General features: G+C 36.7%; 1 protein-coding gene across 1 annotated transcript; it reads left to right on the forward strand.

Moving 5' to 3' along the window:
* The first annotated feature begins 12,898 nt into the window (after positions 1-12,898).
* On the forward strand, positions 12,899-21,250 carry LOC112403635 (amylase alpha 2A). The gene is made up of 10 exons (XM_024751222.1): positions 12,899-13,112; positions 13,475-13,621; positions 14,461-14,658; positions 15,045-15,275; positions 16,033-16,166; positions 16,937-17,059; positions 17,367-17,466; positions 19,328-19,446; positions 19,551-19,676; positions 21,004-21,250. Exons 1-10 carry the CDS (start codon positions 12,945-12,947, stop codon positions 21,191-21,193), a joined length of 1,536 nt encoding a protein of 511 aa, XP_024606990.1. The 5' UTR covers positions 12,899-12,944; the 3' UTR covers positions 21,194-21,250.
* The last annotated feature ends 636 nt before the right edge of the window (positions 21,251-21,886 follow it).

Consider the following 21,886-nt stretch of genomic DNA (forward strand, 5'->3'; position numbering starts at 1 on the left):
TAGTGCTTACCAAAAATTTTTTTTAAAAAAGGGAGTTAACTATGTGAGGTGATGGATGTGTGAATTAAATTGCTCTTGGCAATTACTTCATAGTGCTAATGTTATATCTAATCATCACATTGTACATTTTAAATATATAAAGTTTTATTTGTCAATTATTCTTCAATAAAGCTAGAAAAAAATCATGGGGAAGTCAAGTACCTTGAGAAAACCCCATCACGTTTCTAGGATTTTCAAACCATAAGAGCTGTCAACTCTTTGGTACGCTATACCCTTATTATGTCAACCAAGTACTCCTAAACAGGCAAAATGATGCCACATGGTCTAGGTATAATACATTTGAAATCTGTTTTTTCTTTGTTCACAGTATTTTCTAATCCTTTTCTCATGTGTAATAACTTGTTAACAGTTTCTTCCTTTAGATATTTCATTTTATCTACGGAAGTAATTCTGCCTATGAATACTGAGTTATTTCTCTTCTCATGGAAGGGAAAGTAACTATTTGTGTTGAAGAATTATTATTTGTAATTAGACTTCCATTTGTAACTCAAAACTGAGCCAACAAACACCATCATAGAGTATGATGGATAACAGAATGATTGGAACATTAGCTCATGCCTTTGCAGAGTAATCTCAATATTATGATGATCAGGATCATTTTTTATTATCATTCAGCTTCCAAATAGAGTGCCTCTAGATGCTGAACCAATATGTGATATACGCTTCCAAAAAGACACTTATGTTCAATAAAACAAATCTCTAAAGAGATTACTTTCTGTGGTATGTAGAGATAAGTCAGATGGTTTTTGCAAAGGATAGAAAAGTCTTCACGTATTTAAACCAAAGTTTTTAGAACATTTGCATTTTGTTCTTATGGCTGTATCAAAGCAGTTTCCTTCCTTCCAATATGAAAGTGTGAAAAATATGAAAAAATTTCAGGGTCTTTATTCAGGGCTAGTTCAATTGACTTAATTTTTCTTCTCTTTTGTTTCCCACTGCAAGCCTCTTAAAAAAATAATAAGTCTAGAGATAAAGGAAAAAACATCTAGATCCCTCAGATGTAGCTTAGAATTTGTTGCAGAAAATTATAAAGTTTTAGAAGAAATCATTCAAGGGCTCCAATAAAAACAATACTTCAAAAAAAAAAAAAAAACAGAATGGAAAGTGATAGATTAAAAGACCTTTAAAGGTCTTTCACAAGAAATTGAACAGATCAGATGGGCAGATGTGCAGTCTGTTTTCTCTTTTTGTCCTTGAACATAGACTCTGGGGAAAAAAAAGTGTGGGTAAGAGCCACTCACATAATTTGTTTTTAGGTAGAAATGGGTGTCTTGAAAGTGTTTAGGTACAAAGAGCACGATTTACACTAGAATAAAAGGTAAAATATGTATTATTTCCCTATAATAGCAAATCTGCAAAATACAACTGATATTTTGGAATACTTTTCAAGGTCTTATTTGTTATAAAATGATTATATGTGCATCAATTCAATGAATGGACATTTTGGAAACACTTCTTTGAAGCTCAGTTTCCTCACCTGTAAAATGAAAGGAATATCTATTGTTTTAGTCTGATGTATCAAATGAGAAATTGTATATAATATACTAATCATTATTTCTGCCTAAACGCATATTTCTTCATGTCCTCAATAAAGATGTGTTTCTTATTCTTTTTTTTAACTTTATTTATTTATTAAATTTATTTTTAAACTTATTTATTTATGGCTGTGTTGGGTCTTCGTTTCTGTGCGAGGGCTTTCTCTAGTTGTAGCAAGCGGGGGCCCCTCTTCATCGTGGTGTGCGGGCCTCTCACTATCGCTGCCTCTCTTGTTCTCTGCGGAGCACAGGCTCCAGACACGCAGGCTCAGTTATTGTGGCTCACGGGCTCAGTTGCTCTGCGGCATGTGGGATCTTCCCAGACCAGGGCTCGAACCTGTGTCCCCTGCATTGGCAGGCAGATTCTCAACCACTGCACCACCAGGGAAGCCCTGTTTCTTATTCTTAGTGCTGAGGTCTGTCAGCCTAATACTCTCCTAAAATCTAACTCAAGGAAGAAAGAAAATCACAGAACATTGGAACTGGAGCAGAAAGTAACATTCAACTCTAACTTGAACTCTTGCCAGGGTCAGTCTGTGTGTGCTTACCTGTAAAAGTCAGTTGACAGAAAACCTCTCTGTCTTGAGTTTAGTACTTCTAATTCAGTTCTAGGTCATAGGATCTGTAGGAATGCCTCTATCAGAAATGTCAGCTTAGCTTTGTATATTATCTTCCATGTGTTCTAGGGCCGCAAGTAAAGATTAAGTAAATTCTGTAGCTTACAATGAAAGCACATATCAATCAATCCAACATACGTTTATTAAGTGCATAGGACTCTTTTAGGTACTTTGAAACATGTAACCCATGTTTAAGTAGGAGTCTAGTTGTGAGAGCAAAAGAAAACTATGTGATACATTAATAAAAATAGAGGAAAATATTGTAACAGTGTGCATAATGAAGTATGGGAGGAGGAAAATGATGCCTGAGAAAGCTTTGTGGAAAAGGAAGGGCTTGATATATAGATGAGGATTTGTAAGGAGGAGAAAAGAGGGAGGAGTATTCCAAGAAGAAAGGAAGTGACAGAGGCACAGAGGAATGAAAGAGACTGTGTGGTGGTACTAAATAGATTAGTTGATTAGTGAGGCTGGAGAGGGAGATTTATGGGATACGAGGGGAAAATAGATTGGATAGGTAGAAAGAGACTAATATCAGAAAAACACATTTCCTGTCAAGGCTTTCCTAATAGATTTGGTATATCAATACCAGCAATGGCATTACTGACTATGTAGAAGATTACTTTCTATGCAAGACCTTTAAATGTTTCTGTGGGGAAATTCTAGGAACTATCATTCCTTAAACTGATAGTAATACAGAGTTAGTTTATTAAGTTTTAGGTTACATTAATTTTGTGGTCTGCTTCACTCCTCCTACTAGCCCCAAGCTGTGTAGTTTAAATGAAACTGAATTCAACACTTGTAGTCCACTTGCACATAGGTCTGCCAATCTTTGAATCCTTTCAGATTTGTGTAAACCTACATCTGTCAATCCTCACTCCAGGCTACTATTGTCATGTGTTGAAATCACTGATTTTGAATGACAACCTACTTCCTCCTTACTATTTTTATATCACTGAGGATGGAAATAACAGAACTATCCCTTGATTTAACTGTCAGTCCAGTGACACCTCAAGCATACTATAACATTTTACAAAGCCCCTCAATCTGCCAGAAATGGATGGTTTTAGTAATATTGCTGGCTTTGTAGAAGATGAAAGTTTAGCTACGAAATGTTTTCCTGTACCAAAATGAGTATTAATACATTTTTAAAAATTAGAATAGAGACTTACATCCAGCAAAACCCTCCTCCAATGAGAATAAACTTAATTTTTTTTTTCATTTGAGAAGGAAAGGCATTATTTGGTATAAGGATTTTCTGCTTTATAGTCTAACGATACCAAATTAAAGAAGAAATTGGTATTTATTTTTTGTTGTTGTTAAAAAAAAAACAACAAGGAAGAAAAATAAAAAGGACTAATATCTACACAGAAATTTTTCTGAGTAAAAGAAAATATTTTGTGTAAATACAGTTTCATGTTATAGAGGTTTAATTTTAGAGGTACTATATGGAAACATTTTCAGTGTGCAGGCTTAGAGGTGTTGCTACATAAGAGTCCATCTTCCCAGATCCTGGGGTGAAACTTACTGAAAAAGCAAACAAAAATGTAAGGAAGACACAAATCAAAACGATTACCTTTATTTAAAAGCTAATAATGTAAGAGACTAGTTTTTATCAGCAGACGAGCGTCATTCTTAATATTGAACCTAAGAATTAGATCAATGTTTACACTCAAGAGCCTGAACTGGAGCAGGGCTCCCCTGGACGGGGCAGAGCCTCCCTAGAAGAAAAAAGCAGAATACCTTTATCAACCGACAAGAGAAAGAGAAGGAGCCAGGCTACATGTGTGCAATATTTCCTTCCAAACTCATCAAAAAGACTTTACCCACTTCCTCTAGCGAGTGAAGTGGCAGAGAGACGCCAGAGTGTTCGGTACATGTAGCTATTCCTCAAAATAGAAAAAGAAGATGAATAGAGAAAAATAATCTCCTTCATACGTTTCGGTGTTTTGAAAGTACAATAAGTGTGTTGTGTTAAAGTCAATAGTTTTAAAGAAGGAAAAATAATATGAAAAAATAAAGAATCTCAATTATAGTTTCTATATCTTTTCACTGTTCCTTGCTAGTGACTCAGTAATAAATATTCAGAGCTCTCTCTAACAGTTCATTTGCTCTGGAATTCCTATCCATGCCCCATGATTGTCTTTGATTTTTCTCTCCCTTTTGGAGCCTTCCTACCCTTATGCAACATTTGGTCACGGAAAACTCACAAGAATAGCATCCCACAATTTTACAATTTTACTCTCACAAGTTCTTCCATTAAAACTTTTGTTGTTGTTGTTGTTGGGGCTTCCCTGTTGGCGCAGTGGTTGAGAGTCCACCTGCCGAGGCAGGGGACACGGGTTCGTGCCCTGGTCCAGGAAGATCCCACATGCCGCGGAGCAGCTAGGCTTGTGAACCATGGCCGCTGAGCCTGCGCGTCCGGAGCCTGTGCTCTGCAACAGGAGAGGCCACAACAGTGAAAGGCCTACGTACCGCAAATAAATAAATAAACTTTTTTTCTTTTTGTTAACTCATCTCAACTAGTAACATGTTTGTCTCTCGAAGGACATACTAACTTCATTACAGTAAACGTGAAAGAGGGTTTACTGGGGAATGTTACAAACACAACACATATAATGCTTCACAGTTTCATTAATCCACAAAGAGTGATGCTTTGGCTGGCACATCTGGACTGGGTGACCACAGAAAGTGCTCAGCAGACAGAGACCCCCACTTCCCCAATGCAATATAAATATGGGAGGGAGCAGCCAATAAGTGGCTTTGTTAGAAAATATGACTTCTGAGTCCAGCCTCTGGTATTCCCTGTTCTTCCATTGAGCTCACTTAGACCTGTGGAGTCAACCTTCTTAGTAAGCTATCAAAAGAAAAGAGGAAATGAGTCCTCAAAGAAAATAAAATTTATCCCTTCTTACTGCCTCAAAATCTTAGTAGGTGTTAATGGCTTAATATATTGATCGTTTATATTAACTGAATTAAATTTTAATGATTATTTTTAAAAATCTCCTGGAGATAATGTCTTAACTCAGAGGTGTGACTGCAGTGGTAGGAATATCTAACAGGGAGGATATGTAGGTAGACTCTGAGCAGTCTTCCAACTGCCAAATGTCAGTCACTGACTACCACGTCACTTCCCACTAGAGGGTAAAGAATACTCCGAGTGTCAGAATCTGCCATAATCTACTTACACGTCAGCCGAAAAGCTGCATGGAAGTATGTTTGTTTTCTATTTAACAGTAACATACATATTCCACAGATGTACTCATGAGTGCAAATGAGAGAATGTTTCATTTTCTCTCTCAAGGGTACACTTAACAAGGAGCTAAGATCTTTTCAATTGGCAACGTTTAACATGGGACATATTCTGGTAAAGGCATGGCTAAAGGAGTGATAAGAAGAATGCTTACTTTTTATAATGTGATTATTTAGGTTGTGGAGGAAAGGAATATTTCCTCTATGATGCATCATTTAGCATAATTATTGATTATTTTTTAGCTATTTATATGTGGATGTCATTTGGGTATACAGAAACAAATTACTTTTAGGAGTAAGGAGAAAATTTGTAATTTTCTAGGTAGGATGACTGTGTAGTCACATAGGTTACAAATGTGTTTTTTAACTTATCAGGACAATCCCCTCCCCCTGCCCCTTTTAAAATCAAAACCTCCTGTGGAAAATCAATGTATAAAACTCTAATAACGAGGCTCCTCTCTTTGGAATTGTGGTGGGATATTTGGGAGCTGGATTGCCCGCCCTCACCTCCTCCCTCCTTGTCCAGGAACACTTGAAAGCATCTATAGGGGCATGATATGTTGCTTTTAAACTTAAGTACAGGAAGAAATTTTGTAAATGCTATATTTTTGATTTTTAAATTCAATACCTTCTGTGCAAAATGTTTTTGAGACCTTTAAAAGTTACAGTGTTCGAAAGAATATTATGAAATAATCTGTAATATGTCAAAATGTTCTTACTATTTTTAACAGCAGCATTTTTATACAATATATTATGTTGAAAATAAGTGGAATGTAACTCACAGGGAGTGTGAAAAGCTGAATAGTTTTTAGCTGCAATAATGCTACATAATCAAGAAACTCAAAATCTTGGGAGCTTAAAACAACAAATGCTGAATTTTCCTGCTCCGAGGTCTGCAGGTTGTTTGAGACAGCTCAGCTTCATGATGTCGTTTACCTGGGCTTGACTTCAGGCTGTGAGTTAAAGTCATGTCTGATCCATTTTCTTCAGTCAGTGGCCGCTCAAGGTATGTTCTTTTCATGATGCAAACAGAAATACAGGGACCAAGTCTTGTCATGAAAGAACATTTAAAGCCTTTGCCTCAGTGTGAAAGTATTCCATTGATTAAAGCAAGACACATGGACAAGCCTAAGAGCTCTATTAGTGGCTTTGAGTAAGAAGTAATGCCATTTGAGTAAGCAGATATACTGTGTATACTTTAATAGGAAGAATTGCAAAGCCATATGGCAAAAGACATGCATGTATATTTCTTTAGCATTGACAAACTACAGAATTTGGAAGAATAACCCAGACCAAAATTATCAAAGGCAAGTACAGACAAAAACCAAACTCAACATTTATCATGGACACTTCAAGACAAATAGGGTATACTAAATCCACAATGTACTTATTAGACAACATACTTACAAGTACATGCACACTTTCCACTACCATAATTCTAAGATTATGTAGTTTCCTATTATAGTTAGCAATAACTTTTAGTGATAATTCCTTCCAGGGTATTATCCACATGAGCCAGAAGATTCAAACATGTGCATGTGATGAGTATTTATTGTTCATCCCTGTCAAGCATCCCCTCCTCCTTTAGTGGTAACAGTACATAAGTTTCCTGGTAAGAAACCACACAGAGACCATGTTTCACCCATTCTGTTAAGGCACAGTTAGCCTTATTTCTCACCTGCAGGGGTAGGCATGTGATCTATGCTGGAACAATCAGGACATTCCATTCCCTTGTTGCATTGTTTGGTTCAGGGGTGGGTTTATATGCCGAGCCAGACCAATTAAGAGTCAGTCTTGACTCTTTGGCTTACATTGTTGGGAAAGAGGTGCTTACTTTTTTCTCTGAGTTTGCCACTCTGCTGGGATGTAAGCTTGACACTGCGTTTGACCAGTTTTGCCACTGTGTGGGAAAATCCTGCCTGAGAATGAAGCCAAGACACTGGAAAGCAGAGCCAAGAGATGGAGACAGAAAATGTCTTGAGGTTTCTTTGAGCTTTTAATTCCAGTCCGAAGCCATCTGTATCCCTTAACTTCCCAGTGACAAAGCTAACAAATTGTTCTTGATTGTTTTTGCCACTTGAAATCCAAAGCATTCATACTAAAACCTATGCTTCTTTTTGCTCTGTGGTCTCTCTCCAAAATTTTCTTTTTCTGGACTCACTTGTCATATCACTTTGCTAGCACACACATGACCCCTCATTTCAAGGGTCATGTACTCCATGTCATCTTAATGTTTCACTATATCCTGGACTCACACTTAATTCATTTGTTATTTCTCCTGAAAGTGCAGATTTGCTAAATAAAAGGGGTTCTTTAGCCAATAACTTTGTTTCCTCAGTTAGGTTTCATATCAACTCTCTGGTCTCAGTGAATATGTGTCTGAAGATTCACGTTTCATTGTATGTCTCAAACTCTGACTCCACTCATTTCCTGTGGCACTGACAGCTTGCCCTCAAAGTCTTCCAGATTCTCTATCTGGAAGATGTGATGCCATATCTCAGACATGATTGTATTCTCCTGAACCGTGTGGCACCAGCCATCTTCCTCCTTTACATTGTGGCTTCCTTGATGCCTGCTAAGCTACCATGTGAAACTGTCTTTTGACTAATATAGACCACCAGCCCCTTCCATGCTGATGCAATTTCTCCTTGTGCAGAGACCATGCTGTTGAGGCCACACTTCCACGCCAAAGCCGCTATTAGAGCTCTTTAGTGCCAAAGTTTTTTTCTGTTTGGGAAGAATCTCTTTCCTGCAACACTATGTTGCATAAGTCTCAGATCAGTGTTGCCTTTTAATGCAAATGTATCACAAAGAATTTCAGTATATATGCATTTGTTCCTTCTCCAGACTTTAGCAATCAGTCTGTGGGAATTTGACCACAATCCATCTGAGAGACAGAGGCATTAGAGGACTCAGACTCCTCCCTCCTTTCCCTTAACCGTTTGATCAGGTTTTGCCTTTATTTCTTTATGAGTTCTTTCTTCAAGGTTTCCTGATTTCTTGGGAAAGAGAGAGGTCTTGTCTCTCTCAGTCCTTTTTTATTGGTTGAATTGTATCATTATTACAGCTTCTGATCATGTTGAGAATCCCTCCACTAAACGTTTCTGACTGGATACACTGCGCTCATGGATTTTTATGTACATTAAATTTACAGTCTGAATTCTACGATACCACTCCATTATCTCTTCTTATCCTTAGAAAAACAACAAACAAATATATCACTGTAAATTAAGATCACAGAACCTCAACACTTAAATAGAATGGAGCATACCCTGTAGCCAGGCAGAAAAGCAGAAACACTTTAGAATTCTCAATGGTTCCATCATTCACTGTTAGAAATTAGAGCGCTGTTAGAATTATTTCAATCATCGGATGTATTCTTTGTTTCCTTTTTTGATTATAAGGAATTATCACTCTGGACTCACTTTGGCACCTAACCCTGCTGCAAACCTCCTGCCCAACCTACCTATAAATCATTCTACTGAGAATAGACTTGTTGCTTCGCTTAGTTAACCTAATGTATTTACAAGATTAGCAATACAACTTAAATGCATCAGTGCTTATATTTTGAAATATGCCTTATCTCAGTACTGTGATCATTAGCACTTAATACCTTACCGTATCATATCTGAACTCAAAGTCTTTCACAGTGACACTGCTTTTGATGGTAAAACCCAGTTTCCAAAACATCCAGGACATCAGGAAAGATGTTCTGGTACAACACCGTCACCTAGGGGTTTGCTCAGATGTTCTGTGGTGCAGTGGTGGACTGAATTAGTCTAAAGATCTTATGTCTGGTCAGATTTGGGTCCTGTGATTATGTCCTAATGGAAGAGAAGCCACAGAATTACCTTCTCTAAACTTAATGTCTTGATGTAGCTAATATTCTACGGTTGTACGTTTTATTAATATCTATCCACCTCAGAATAAAATGTCATACTGAAATTTCTTTTTTTATTTTTTCATTTTATTTATTTATTTGTTTGTTTGTTTACTTATTTATTTATTCATTGCTGCACCTGGGCTTTCTCTAGTTACGGCGAACAGGAGCTACTCTTTATTTATTTATTTATCTATCTATTTATTTATTTATTTATTCATGTTTGGCTGCATTGGGTCTTTGTTGCTGTGCGTGAGCTTTCTCTAGTTGTTGCGAGCAGGGGCTACTCTTCCTTGATGTGCATGGGCTTCTCATTGCACTGGCTTCTCTGCTTGCAGAGCATGGGGTCTAGGCGCACGGGCTTCAGCAGTTGTGGCACGTGGACTCAGTAGTTGTAGCTCACGGGCTGTAGAACACAGGCTCAGTAGTTGTGGCTCATGGGCTTAGTTGCTCCGCGGCATGTGGGATCTTCCCAGACCAGGGCTCGAACCCGTGTCCTCTGCATTGGCAGGCGGATTCTTAACCACTGTGCCAGCAAGGAAGTCCTCATATTGAAATTTCTTAAGGGAGAAACTTAAATAACTAAAAACTTTGGTTGGGACTGAAACCAGAACTGAATTGAATATTCCGTTTCTGTTTGAAATCGAAACATTACAAATGCTTGCACTAGATAGTTAAGACAATATTTTGACTGTGAAATCAGTTGGCTCTAATTGTTATTTTCCTTCTATTAGTGAAGGACTTTAAAAAAAGATCTAATCCTAGTTAAATAACACATGATTACAGACTTTGTAGATATATATAATGCCAGATGTTTAAAAAGGTTAATATTCCCTCAATAAGGAAAACATTGTTATAAAATGTCACTTAGATAGTATTGCTGGGAGATTTTATGGCTGTTCTTCACCTGTTTAACATTTTTACTGATAGTTCTTTTCAGATTACAAATAAACAGTTTGTGCTCTAAGTATGTATTCATTTTAAAATTTACTTTGTAAAATATGCTTCTTACAGGAATACAGTTTTACTTTACTCTCCCTTTTATCACACACTGTTTAGCTGTGCTGACTGTGTGTGTGTGTGTGTGTGTGTGTGTGTGTGTGTGTGTGAGAGAGAGAGAGAGAGAGAGAGAGAGAGAGAGAGAGAGAGACTTGAGTATTCTAAGCTTTTTCCTACCTTGGGCTTTTACTATTGCACTTTGTTCTGTCTAGATTTCTCTTTCTCTGATCTTCAAATAACTAGCTCCTTCTAGACCTCCAAATTCTAGTTGAAAATCACTTTCTTGAAGATACCTTCCCACATTATTCAGTCTAAAATACCGTGATGGTGAAGTCATTTTCTATTTCATTACACTGTTATTTCATATTAGTTCTTATTGCCATCTTATTATTATTATTAACTCATGTATTTTCTGTTTTTCCACTAGAATGTAAGCTGCTCAAGAATAAAATCTTGTCCATCTTCTACATCATTGTATCCTGAGTATCATCCATGTGCTTAGCAAAAAGCAGGCACTCAGTTAATGCTTGTTGAATGAATGGACTTCTTCCCGCCTGTACTATATTCTCTATATTAATGTACAGGATTTCGTGTACATTAAGAAGGAAAATGGATGCAAATTTATTAATGTAGTGTTTGATCAGGTAGAAGAGATATTTGGTTATAAGAAATAAGAGAGAGAGAGGGGAAAAAAAAGCCACACTCGACTGCTATAGCCAATGCATTAAGCACAGGATTTGATGGAGGGGGGAGGGGGGAGGGGAAAGGTCTGTTGCCTCAATGCATGGGCATCCATCTTCCAAATAGTTTCTTAAATCTTAATCCAGAAATTGAAATAACTACAAATTTTCTTTGAAGGTGAAACCAGAACTGAATTGAATATTCTGTTTCTTTTTGAAATTGAAACATTACAAATGTTTGCAATAGATAGTTCAGGCAAAATTTTCACTGTGAATTCAGTTGGCCCTAATTGTTAATCTCCTTCGTTTAGTGAAGGACTTCAGAAATATGATCGAATCCTAGTTAAATAATATATGATTACGGACGTTTTATATACATATAGATATATAGGAGCTTCCGGGAAGATATATAGGAGTAAGACGCGGAGATCACCTTCCTCCCCACAGATACACCAGAAATACATCTAAACGTGGAACAACTCCTACAGAACACCTACTGAACGCTGGCAGAAGACCTCAGACCCTCAAAAGGCAAGAAACCCCCCACGTACCTGGGTAGGGCAAAAGAAAAAAGAATAAACAGAGACAAAAGGATAGGGACGGGACCTGCACCAGTGAGAGGGAGCTGTGAAGGAGGAAAGGTTTCCATACACTAGGAAGCCCCTTCGCGGGCGGAGACTGCGGCTGGCGGAGGGGGAAAGCTTCGGAGCCGCGGAGTAGAGCGCAGCAACAGGGGTGCGGAGGGCAAAGTGGGGAGATTCCCGCACAGAGGATCAGGGCCGATAGCCACTCACCAGCCCGAGAGGCTTGTCTGCTCACCCGCCGGGGCGGGCGGGGCTGGGAGCTGAGGCTCGGGCTTCGTTCGGAGCGCAGGGAGAGGACTGGTGTTGGCGGCGTGAACACAGCCTGCAGGGGGTTAGTGGGCCACGGCTGGCCGGGAGGGAGTCCGGGTAAAAGTCTGGACCTGCCGAAGAGGCAAGAGACTTCTTCTTCCCTCTTTGTTTCCTGGTGCGCGAGGAGAGGGGATTAAGAGCGCTGCTTAAAGGAGCTCCAGAGACGGGCGCGAGCCGCGGCTAAAAGCGCGGACCCCAGAGACGAGCATGAGACGCTAAGGCTGCTGCTGCCGCCACCAAGAAGCCTGTGTAATTTTACTTTATCTTCTTTCTTTCATTTTTTCCTTCCTTCCCTCCTTCCTTCCTTCCTTCTTCGCTCCCTCCCTCCCTCCTTTCTTTCCTTTCTTTCTTTCTTTCTTTCTTTCTTTCTTTCTACTTTTTCTCCCTTTTATTCTGAGCCGTGTGGATGAAAGGCTCTTGGTGCTGCAGCCAGGAGTCAGTGTTATGCCTCTGAGGTGGGAGAGCCAACTTCAGGACACTGGTCCACAAGAGACCTCCCAGCTCCACATAATATCAAAAGGTGAAAATCTCCCAGAGATCTCCATCTCAACACCAAGACTCAGCTTCACTCAACGACCAGCAAGCTACAGTGCTGGACACCCTATGAGAAGAGGAAATAGGCAGTCTACCTGAAAAAGAATTCAGAATAATGATAGTAAAGATGATCCAAAATCTTGGAAATAGAATAGACAAAATGCAAGAAACATTTAACAAGGACCTAGAAGAACTAAAGATGAAACAAACAACGATGAACAACACAATAAATGAGATATATAAAATGCCAGATGTTTAAAAATGGTTAATATTCCCTCAAAAAGGAAAACATTGTTCTAAAAGGTCATTTAGGTGTTATTCCTGGGAGATTTTATGGCTGTTCTTCACCTGTTTAACATTATTATCGATAGTTCTTTTCAGATTATGAATAAATGGTTTGTGCTCTGTTTATTCATGTTAACATTTACATTGTAAAATATGCTTCTTACAGGAATATAAATAGTTGCTGGAAAGAACGCTGACAGCTTGAAAGCAAAATGAACCTCTTTCTATTGCTTTCAGCCATTGGATTCTGCTGGGCTCAGTATGTCCCAAATACTGAATCTGGACGGACATCTATTGTCCATCTGTTTGAGTGGCGCTGGGTTGATATTGCTCTTGAATGTGAGCGATACTTAGCTCCCAAAGGATTTGGAGGGGTTCAGGTGGGTATTGTTCACAGTATAAATTGCAGACTTCACTGTGCTTAGAGTAAATGGTATTATGCTCTGTGTCTGTGAAGCTGGGACAACATTTTACTTCACAAATAAGTACTCTAAGTAAAACAGTTTTCTGAGGAAGAAAAAAATGTGAAATTGTTGGCAACTTCATGTTTTATTTCTAATACAATATTTTTTTCAGCAGGACATTTCCAATGTGAAGTTAATATTTTCTAATGGTTGTTAAAGAATGTGGCTGCAAATACAAAGATTCATAAACAATTTTAAACTCTTGAGTCGTTTCTAGAACATTCAGTGATACAAAGTAAGCTGTAATTTGATACTTACTACTGTTGTTTTATTTGTAGGTTTCCCCACCCAATGAAAATGCGGTAATTAATAATCCTTCAAGACCTTGGTGGGAAAGGTACCAACCAGTTAGCTACAAGTTATGTACAAGATCAGGAAATGAGAATGAATTCAAAGACATGGTGACTAGATGTAACAACGTTGGTGTAAGTGAATTAAAGTTCCCTTTAAAAGTATTATATAGAAAAAGGATTTCTCTCTCTTGCCTCCTGTTCCTTTCAAGCAGAACAATTTTCATATATTTTAAAATTTTACTTCATGCTTTAGCCATAAATTAAAATGTAATTGTTGCCTTATGTTCAGCTTTTGTAAATATTTATTTATGCACTAAAGAAGATGTAAGAAAAAGTTTAAGGCCACGAACTTACTCATACACAAAATATCACCTTTTAACCCTCCTAGCTGCATATGTTTCTGAGGAACACTTTTCCAGTTAGGAATCGGAAATTCCAGTTACAGTATTGGCGGTTACTTTTATGTGACTTGTGTCTCCACCCCTAAGTCCCGGGTCTTTCTTCCCATAGGTTCTTTGATGGTAAATAATTATTTTCTCTTTAATGAGGAGCATAACAAGAGACAATACTTACTGATCCTAAATAGATAGTAGAGACTGGCTTTTTATTTCTTAGGATGACCCATGGAAATTACAAAAACCAATCATCTCTCCTGACTCATCTGATTCTTTTCTCCTGCCCCTCCCCATAAAAAAAAAAGGGTCTTTGCATTTTTTCACAGTTATGGTAGTTTTGGGTTCTCTTAATTTGTCATATATGTATATATTCGACCAAGTGGCTAGAATGCATGTAGGGCTTTAGTTCCCAATTATTTCCTTTCACATTTGACTGTTGCTCTTCTAGGAAGGTAAGTTATAAAATAACAAAGAAATATTTTGGAGTGTTATTAATGTGCTGTAAACTCAAGTTAATACCATTATAAATTTCTACCTCTCTCTAAGTCTCATTGAATTAGAAATTTGGCCTTTCAGGTCCGTATTTATGTGGATACTATAATTAATCATATGTGTGGAAATGGTGTGGCCGCAGGAACGAGCAGTACTTGTGGGAGTTACTTCAACCCTGGAACTGAGGATTTTCCAGCAGTCCCATACTCTGGTTGGGATTTTAATGATGGTAAATGTAAAACTAGAAGTGGAGAAATTGAGACCTATAATGATGCTTCTCAGGTAATTAGCAAAAAGAGCTGTCTATGTCTTTTATTATCCACATGTAGCTTATTTATCTCATTTTAAATATTAGTTGAGATTCCTTAGAACAGGTTCTAAGCCTGACTGTTTAAACAAAGAATCTCAAATCGATATTTAAAACATTTTTCCCAATTAAATTTTTCACAATGAAAAAGCTCATCCACTATATTTCCTACATCCTCCATTTTTATACTAGAAAATGTTTCAAAGGTATGTCCATACTAGAATGTCAGTATCCCCAGAGACCAATGCAAAGAAGGCACTATAGAAATATGCAATAATGAATAAATGAATGAATAATCAAATGGATTCTCAGGCAAAGGTGATGCTTTATGTACCAATCACAATATTTTTTACCTCAATAGGTCCGAGATTGTCGTCTGGTTGGTCTTCTTGATCTTGCACTGGAGAAAGATTATGTGCGCTCCACAATTGCCGAATATCTGAACCGTCTCATTGACATTGGTGTAGCAGGGTTCAGAATTGATGCCGCTAAGCACATGTGGCCTGGAGACATGAAGGCAATTTTGGATAAACTGCATAATCTAAACACAAGATGGTTCCCTGAAGGAAGTAAACCTTTCATTTACCAGGAGGTACATCAATACATATATGTGCAGATAAAACAAAGATTCATCAGAAAATAAATGGCAGATTTCATTAAAAGTGCAATTTCTGTAGGTTAGTGGCTGACTCATGTATACGGAGGAATGTTCCTTAAACTCCTTTGATTCAGAGACAGCACGTCTGACTCTATCACAGGAGCTTTTTTATGCAAGTGCCGAGATTTTTTTAGGCTGCCAAAAGTCTCTGTGTCATGTATAATCTCCCCAGAGACCATTATAGAACACAGATAAGAATATAGTTGCTGTCTTGAGCCAGGCTATGTGACTTAAATTCTTGGCTGTAGTGCTGTTAGCTGTGTCTGTTTAGGCAAATTGATTAACCTCTCTGAGCAACAATTTTTTCAAAGTTTATCGAAAGGAATAATGATAATGGTTATGTCTTTGTTTTCTTTGGAGAACTAAAGAGGTAATATTTAGCAAGCACTTAGAAATATTGCCAGCTGGATATTAAGTGCTCTATAAGTGTGAGCTATTCTTATCATTTATGTGCAAGAGTAAATTAGGTCAGCATTCTCACAGGACAACAGGTTATTTTGTCATGTTACTTTTAATATTGTAGCATAGATTTTAACAAAGGAAAATAAGAATCTTAACATAAGCAAAAGGATTTGGGTCATTTCACATAACATAAATAGCATAAAGTTATTTTCTATATAATAGTAACTCGTTAGTTAAAATTCTTTTCAACTCTTATTTAAAATGATATTTTCTTCTTGATTTCTACTAGGTAATTGATCTGGGTGGTGAGCCAATTAAAAGCAGTGAGTACTTTGGAAATGGCCGTGTGACAGAATTTAAATATGGTGCAAAACTAGGCACAGTTCTGCGCAAGTGGAATGGAGAGAAGATGTCTTACTTAAGGTAAGTGAAATACAATTGATCCTTTGAAGTATTTCACAGATTGATTTGTGATATTACCCAACATGAATTTTCCTCTTTAAGCCTTTTTATTTAGACAACATCCAAGGATTCATTTACTAATAGCAAGTGTCAGAGTTCCCCAAACGCCAATTGATCATCATTATTTAGAACATCAATCATGAGGAAGTAATTTTAGAGATCCAAAACATCACATAGAGATTTTAATCCTGGTATTATACATCTCTATTAGATTTGACTAATGTTTGCACATAATTTGTGCAGGCCAGGTTATTGTTAAAATGATTCTGTACTTTATGAAGTCCCTACAATGTGGCCGTCCTGTAGAATTATTAATCAATTAATTAATTTCAAATATTAAAATATTTATATTATAACAATATAATATTGAAGCCTTATTTAAAAAGTTTGCCATTGTGTATAAAATGATAAGAATGTTGAACCTTCTACAGTCCATCTAAATTATAATTTAGTGAAACTTCTAAAATAACTTTTATAACAAAAATCTTATACCTGTAACATGAATGTAAGTCAAGTAATTCCTACATATATACATGCATGAAATGAATTTGTAGATAATATATCTATATAGTTTCTATTTTGAAAGCCCTACAGAATACTCATTTAATTAGAGAGAGAATTTCATTAGAGGGTGCTATTCTGAACGAAATACACATGTAGGTAACTCTAAAGCTATTGTAAAAGAATACATATAGGTGCTTTTAAGATTTTTTTTTTTTCTTTTTAAATAGGAACTGGGGAGAAGGCTGGGGTTTCATGCCTTCTGACAGAGCACTTGTCTTTGTTGATAACCATGACAATCAGCGAGGGCATGGAGCTGGGGGAGCATCTATTCTTACATTCTGGGACCCTAGGTAAGAAACAAAGTTCCCCATTTTTTTTGTTGTTGTTGTTTTGTTTTTGTGGTACGCGGGCCCTCACTGTTGTGGCTTCTCCCGTTGCGGAGCACAGGCTCCGGACGCGCAGGCTCAGCGGACATGGCTCATGGGCCCAGCCGCTCCGCGGCATGTGGGATCTTCCCGGACCGGGGCACGAACCCATGTCCCCTGCATCGGCAGGCGGACTATCAACCACTGTGCCACCAGGGAAGCCCAAGTTCCCTATTTTTAAACCTACATTTTAATGATATTAAAAAAAATATTTTCTTCTATAATATTATAGACTGTACAAAATGGGAGTTGGATTTATGCTCGCTCATCCTTACGGATTTACACGAGTAATGTCAAGCTACCGTTGGCCAAGACATTTTGAAAACGGAAAAGTAAGTTTTGGTATTTTCCAAAATGTCTTTTCCTCAAGAAAAAGAGGTTAATTTTGTTTTAATTTCACATGATGCTATTACATTCGGTATTTTTTGTATCAAATATTTATTAAGTGTAGACCTGATGCAGGACTCTTTTAACAATTCAGTGACTATTAAAAAAAATAATGATCTCTATGGACAAAGAGTATGTAAGCTATTTCAAAATATGACAAAGGTAGCCCCTCACCAAAGAAAACAAAACACACTTAAAAATAGGATACAGGGCTTCCCTGGTGGTGCAGTGGTTGAGAGTCCGCCTGCCGATGTAGGGGACACGGGTTCATGCCCCGGTCCGGGAAGATCCCACATGCCGCGGAGCGGCTGGGCCCGTGAGCCATGGCCGCTGAGCCTGCGCGTCTGGAGCCTGTGCTCCGCAACGCGAGAGGCCACAGCAGTGAGGCCCGCATACCGGAAAAAAAAAAAAATAGGATACAGTGAGTAAAATATGTACTTCTCATAAGTACCTGCTTCATAGAGTTGATATGATTACAAATTAACACTTCAAAAAAATTAGAACAGTACATGCACTACAGTACAAGCAATATAAATATTTGTTAAATACTTTTAAAAGAAGTTTTTTGGAAAGCAAAGAGATGATCCAATTAGACCTAGGTTCAATAGGGAAAGTATGGTATAACAGGAAGGAAAGTATATGTGTTAAAGAAGAGACATTTGCTCACTCTGCTGGGAATGTTAAAAGTGAAAAATATTTGGGTGGTATGGTAAAGACAATAATCTGAGTAATAATTTTAAAAAGACTGAGAAATAAGATTATTAAAGAATATATTTAGAAAGTTAGTGGACAGTTTTCAAACTGAAGATTTCAAATGCAGCATCATATAGCAACTTCATACCTGAAGTAGAAAATTCTCTTTGCTGCAAACCAGATAGATATTTATCTAGTTTCTAGTAGATTATTTTCAAATTGAGAAGTCCACTACTTTGTACAGCAACTCATTCTATTGCTAGATAGCCTTAATATTTAGAAGATGTCCTTTTATATTGAGTCAGTTTCTTGTAATTCCCACTAACTGGTCTTATTTCTGATGGCTGGAGTCATGGCGTATGTCCATTTCCCCTTTTCCCATAACATTTCCAAGACTTCTCCAGGACTTGTGCATGCTAACAACTCTTAGTTTTGTCCACTATTCATCATACAACAGGATTTAAGACAGACCTTGATAAACTTCCTAGACATAATCTGTTTTTTCCTATGATTATCTTTGAAAGTACCAATCAGAAACCACAATATTAAAAATTTGGTCAATTTATTAAGGGATATTGTGATGCTTTGATTAGTACATTTATTTAACAAAGAAGAATGAAAGAAACTAATATTTATTTATCAATTATCATGTGGAAAGCATTTTTACATATCTCATTTAATTTTTATAGCCACTAAGTAATATCTTCACTTTACTGAAGAGGAAAATCAGGCACCGAAGTTTTGTATATTAACTAAGTTTTTTGTAGCTAGTACTATTAGAGCTTATCTTTTACTCCTGCTGTTTCTGACACTAAAGACCTTGCCATTTCAGTGACATTGCACTACCTAGAGTGATATTAAGAAGTCATTGCAATTCCTTGCAAAGAAAATGAGAGGGTAAGAGAATCATAGCCTTGTTTGAAATATGGCACTAGAGAATGGGAAGTTAGGGGGAAGATAAATTCAGTAAAAATATGGAACAAGTTGGATTCTCAATGAAGACACTACAGAGACACATAAGGGACAGATTGGGTTTGGTGGACTGAATAAGGACACATGTAATGTTAATAATGTGAGCTTTTAAAATGTATTAATATTTTTTTGTTAATTGAGGATGTTAATGATTGGATTGGGCCACCAAATAATAATGGAGTCATTAAAGAAGTTACTATTAATCCAGATACTACTTGTGGCAATGACTGGGTCTGTGAACATCGATGGCGTCAAATAAGGTAGGAATACTTATTTAGAGATATCCTCTAATAATAGTTTCTTAACATTTTGTTTTAAACTGTTGGCATATTCATCAGCATTTCCTATGCTATTTTGTGTTTAGGAACATGGTTGTGTTCCGCAATGTAGTTGATGGCCAACCTTTTACAAACTGGTGGGATAATGGTAGCAACCAAGTAGCTTTTGGAAGAGGAAACAGAGGATTCATTGTCTTTAACAATGATGACTGGTAAGTAGACATCAATTAGAAATAATATTTTGTACCAACATGTTTTTGGTTTATTCTTTTCCTGTTCATTTACTTCTTTCATATCTGAAAAATCCTTTAGTCAGCAGATTAAGAAAACTTAGTGATCAGCAGAAAAATGATGATGACTCTTATTATTTTGATCTCCTCTCTTTATAAGGGCTTTCTCTTCTAAGTAGAGTTATTTTTTGTACACTTGTGCATATCATGGGAAGATATGCACATATATATGCTAACATATACATCTCACATAAAATTCACATAATATAAAGGTTGTGAAATCCCTAGAAGACTGTCTTCTAGGACTTTTAAAATAAATAATGAAAAAATACTGCCTCAGGACGGAAATATCTTTTTTTCTGTCTCTTTTTTTTCACCTACCCTGATTTCTAGTTCTTTGGTCTTCTTTTTTCACTGTCCTGTCTTTCTGTGGCAAATAATACTTTTTAAAGCATACATATATATATATATAAAGAATATATATGTTATGGTCATTGATTGATGTCAGGAGGTTTTTTAGTTTTAGTTCTGAAACATCTCATTACTGGCTTTTCATTTGTGACACTTATATTCTCTGTCTCAAGTATACTGATTCCCTCACACAGAGAACTATAGCTGAGAAGACCTCTTTGCAAGCAGTTGAAATGCCTTTGTCCAAGGCTAACTTCCACTCATGCTTAGCTCACTCTAGCCCAAATTATATTTTACTGACAAAAAATAAATCAAGTGTATCTCTTTCTTCCCCAAGACTCCATTGTCAGTCCTTTAATTTCTGTCTTTTGTAGATGGGAGAATCAAAATAAATTTATGGGACAGCTTTGTATTTTAAAACCATATACTTCTTCATAGAAATGTGAGATTATTTTTATCTCCAGCCCAAATTTATTTGACCCTCTTGAAAAAAAGAGGTTTTTGAAGAAATAATCATATTTAAATTCTTGACAGTAATCAGAATTTTCTTAAGTTCAGATGAAGACAAATTTAAAATGGGTGTGTTTACCACAGGAATCAATTTTCTCTAAGGGAGCCAATTCAACCAAATCTTCACTGATACTCTTCAACCTTATTATTATTTTTTTAATAATATTTACTCTTGACTAGGTTACGCCTAAGTCTTCTCTTGTATATGAATATTGTTGGCCCTAAGAAAACTACTTACAGCCACTGGAGAGGCCTTTGTATTTGGATTTTATTTTCATTGAGACCTTGACTGCTTAGAGTTCTACAGCACAAAGTTAAACTCTTTGTTTTAGAGATAGTCTGTATTCTTGCTTTTAATTGTGGTGAAATCTTAAATTTTATTTTACAGGGCATTATCTTCAACTTTGCAAACTGGTCTTCCTGCTGGTACATATTGTGATGTCATTTCTGGAGATAAAATTGGTAACAATTGTACAGGAATTAAAATCTATGTTTCCGGTGATGGCAATGCTAACTTTTCTATTAGTAATTTTGCTGAAGATCCATTTATTGCGATTCATGCTGAATCTAAATTATAAAGTTTGAATTAAATATATACACACAGAGAAATAAAAGGTGTTTCTGTTCTTATATATATGTAATCTATAACTTCTCATAATTCATTAACTTTTGGTTAAAGCTCTTATAAGTAATCAACTTGAAAAACTCAGAAAGGCATAAAAAAACACATATACTTAACTAATAATAATATCATTACAATCAACATTTTGTTGTGTTTTAGAAGATTTTCATTAACCTCTTTGTCAAAGGCATTTCTAAGAACTCAGAAAAGCATATTGAAAAACATGTTTGTTGCCATTAACACCACTTGCCCGGCTGTGTATCTCCAATATATGTCTGTATTTCTTACATAGGGTGTTTCTAACAGTTAGGGGTAGCTGATTTAATGATGATTCCTATACAAAGTCATAACACTTCGGTGCTTTTCACAATATAAAGGCCCTTTCATGTTTAATAAGTTAAAATCTAAAAGAAACAAATTATGCAGTCTATAATAATTAATTATCTGGAGCTCACAGAAATCTCCTACATTCTCTATATTCTTTTTTTCATTCTCTTTCCAATGGCTTTCACATGATGATGTATGGCTTTGGTTTCCTCTCTTAACCAAATGATTCTGAGAGGGAGGAAAACTAAGTCAGGAAGGTTGTTCTGGTACAACACTGTCTCTGAGAGGCTTGCTCTATGCTCTGCCATGTAGTACTGGACTG

This window comes from Neophocaena asiaeorientalis, unplaced genomic scaffold, assembly GCF_003031525.2.
Source record: "Neophocaena asiaeorientalis asiaeorientalis breed wild unplaced genomic scaffold, Neophocaena_asiaeorientalis_V1.1 scaffold147, whole genome shotgun sequence".
Taxonomy (NCBI): domain Eukaryota; kingdom Metazoa; phylum Chordata; class Mammalia; order Artiodactyla; family Phocoenidae; genus Neophocaena; species Neophocaena asiaeorientalis.

What these genes read in the sequence shown, in the direction of transcription:
- LOC112403635 (XM_024751222.1), top strand. Translation starts at nt 12,945, where the DNA reads ATGAACCTCTTTCTATTGCTTTCAGCCATTGGATTCTGCTGGGCTCAG. An exon ending in AAGGATTTGGAGGGGTTCAG is followed by an intron (nt 13,113 to 13,474) that starts GTGGGTATTGTT and finishes TTTTATTTGTAG; the next exon opens with GTTTCCCCACCCAATGAAAA. An exon ending in GAGAAGATGTCTTACTTAAG is followed by an intron (nt 16,167 to 16,936) that starts GTAAGTGAAATA and finishes CTTTTTAAATAG; the next exon opens with GAACTGGGGAGAAGGCTGGG.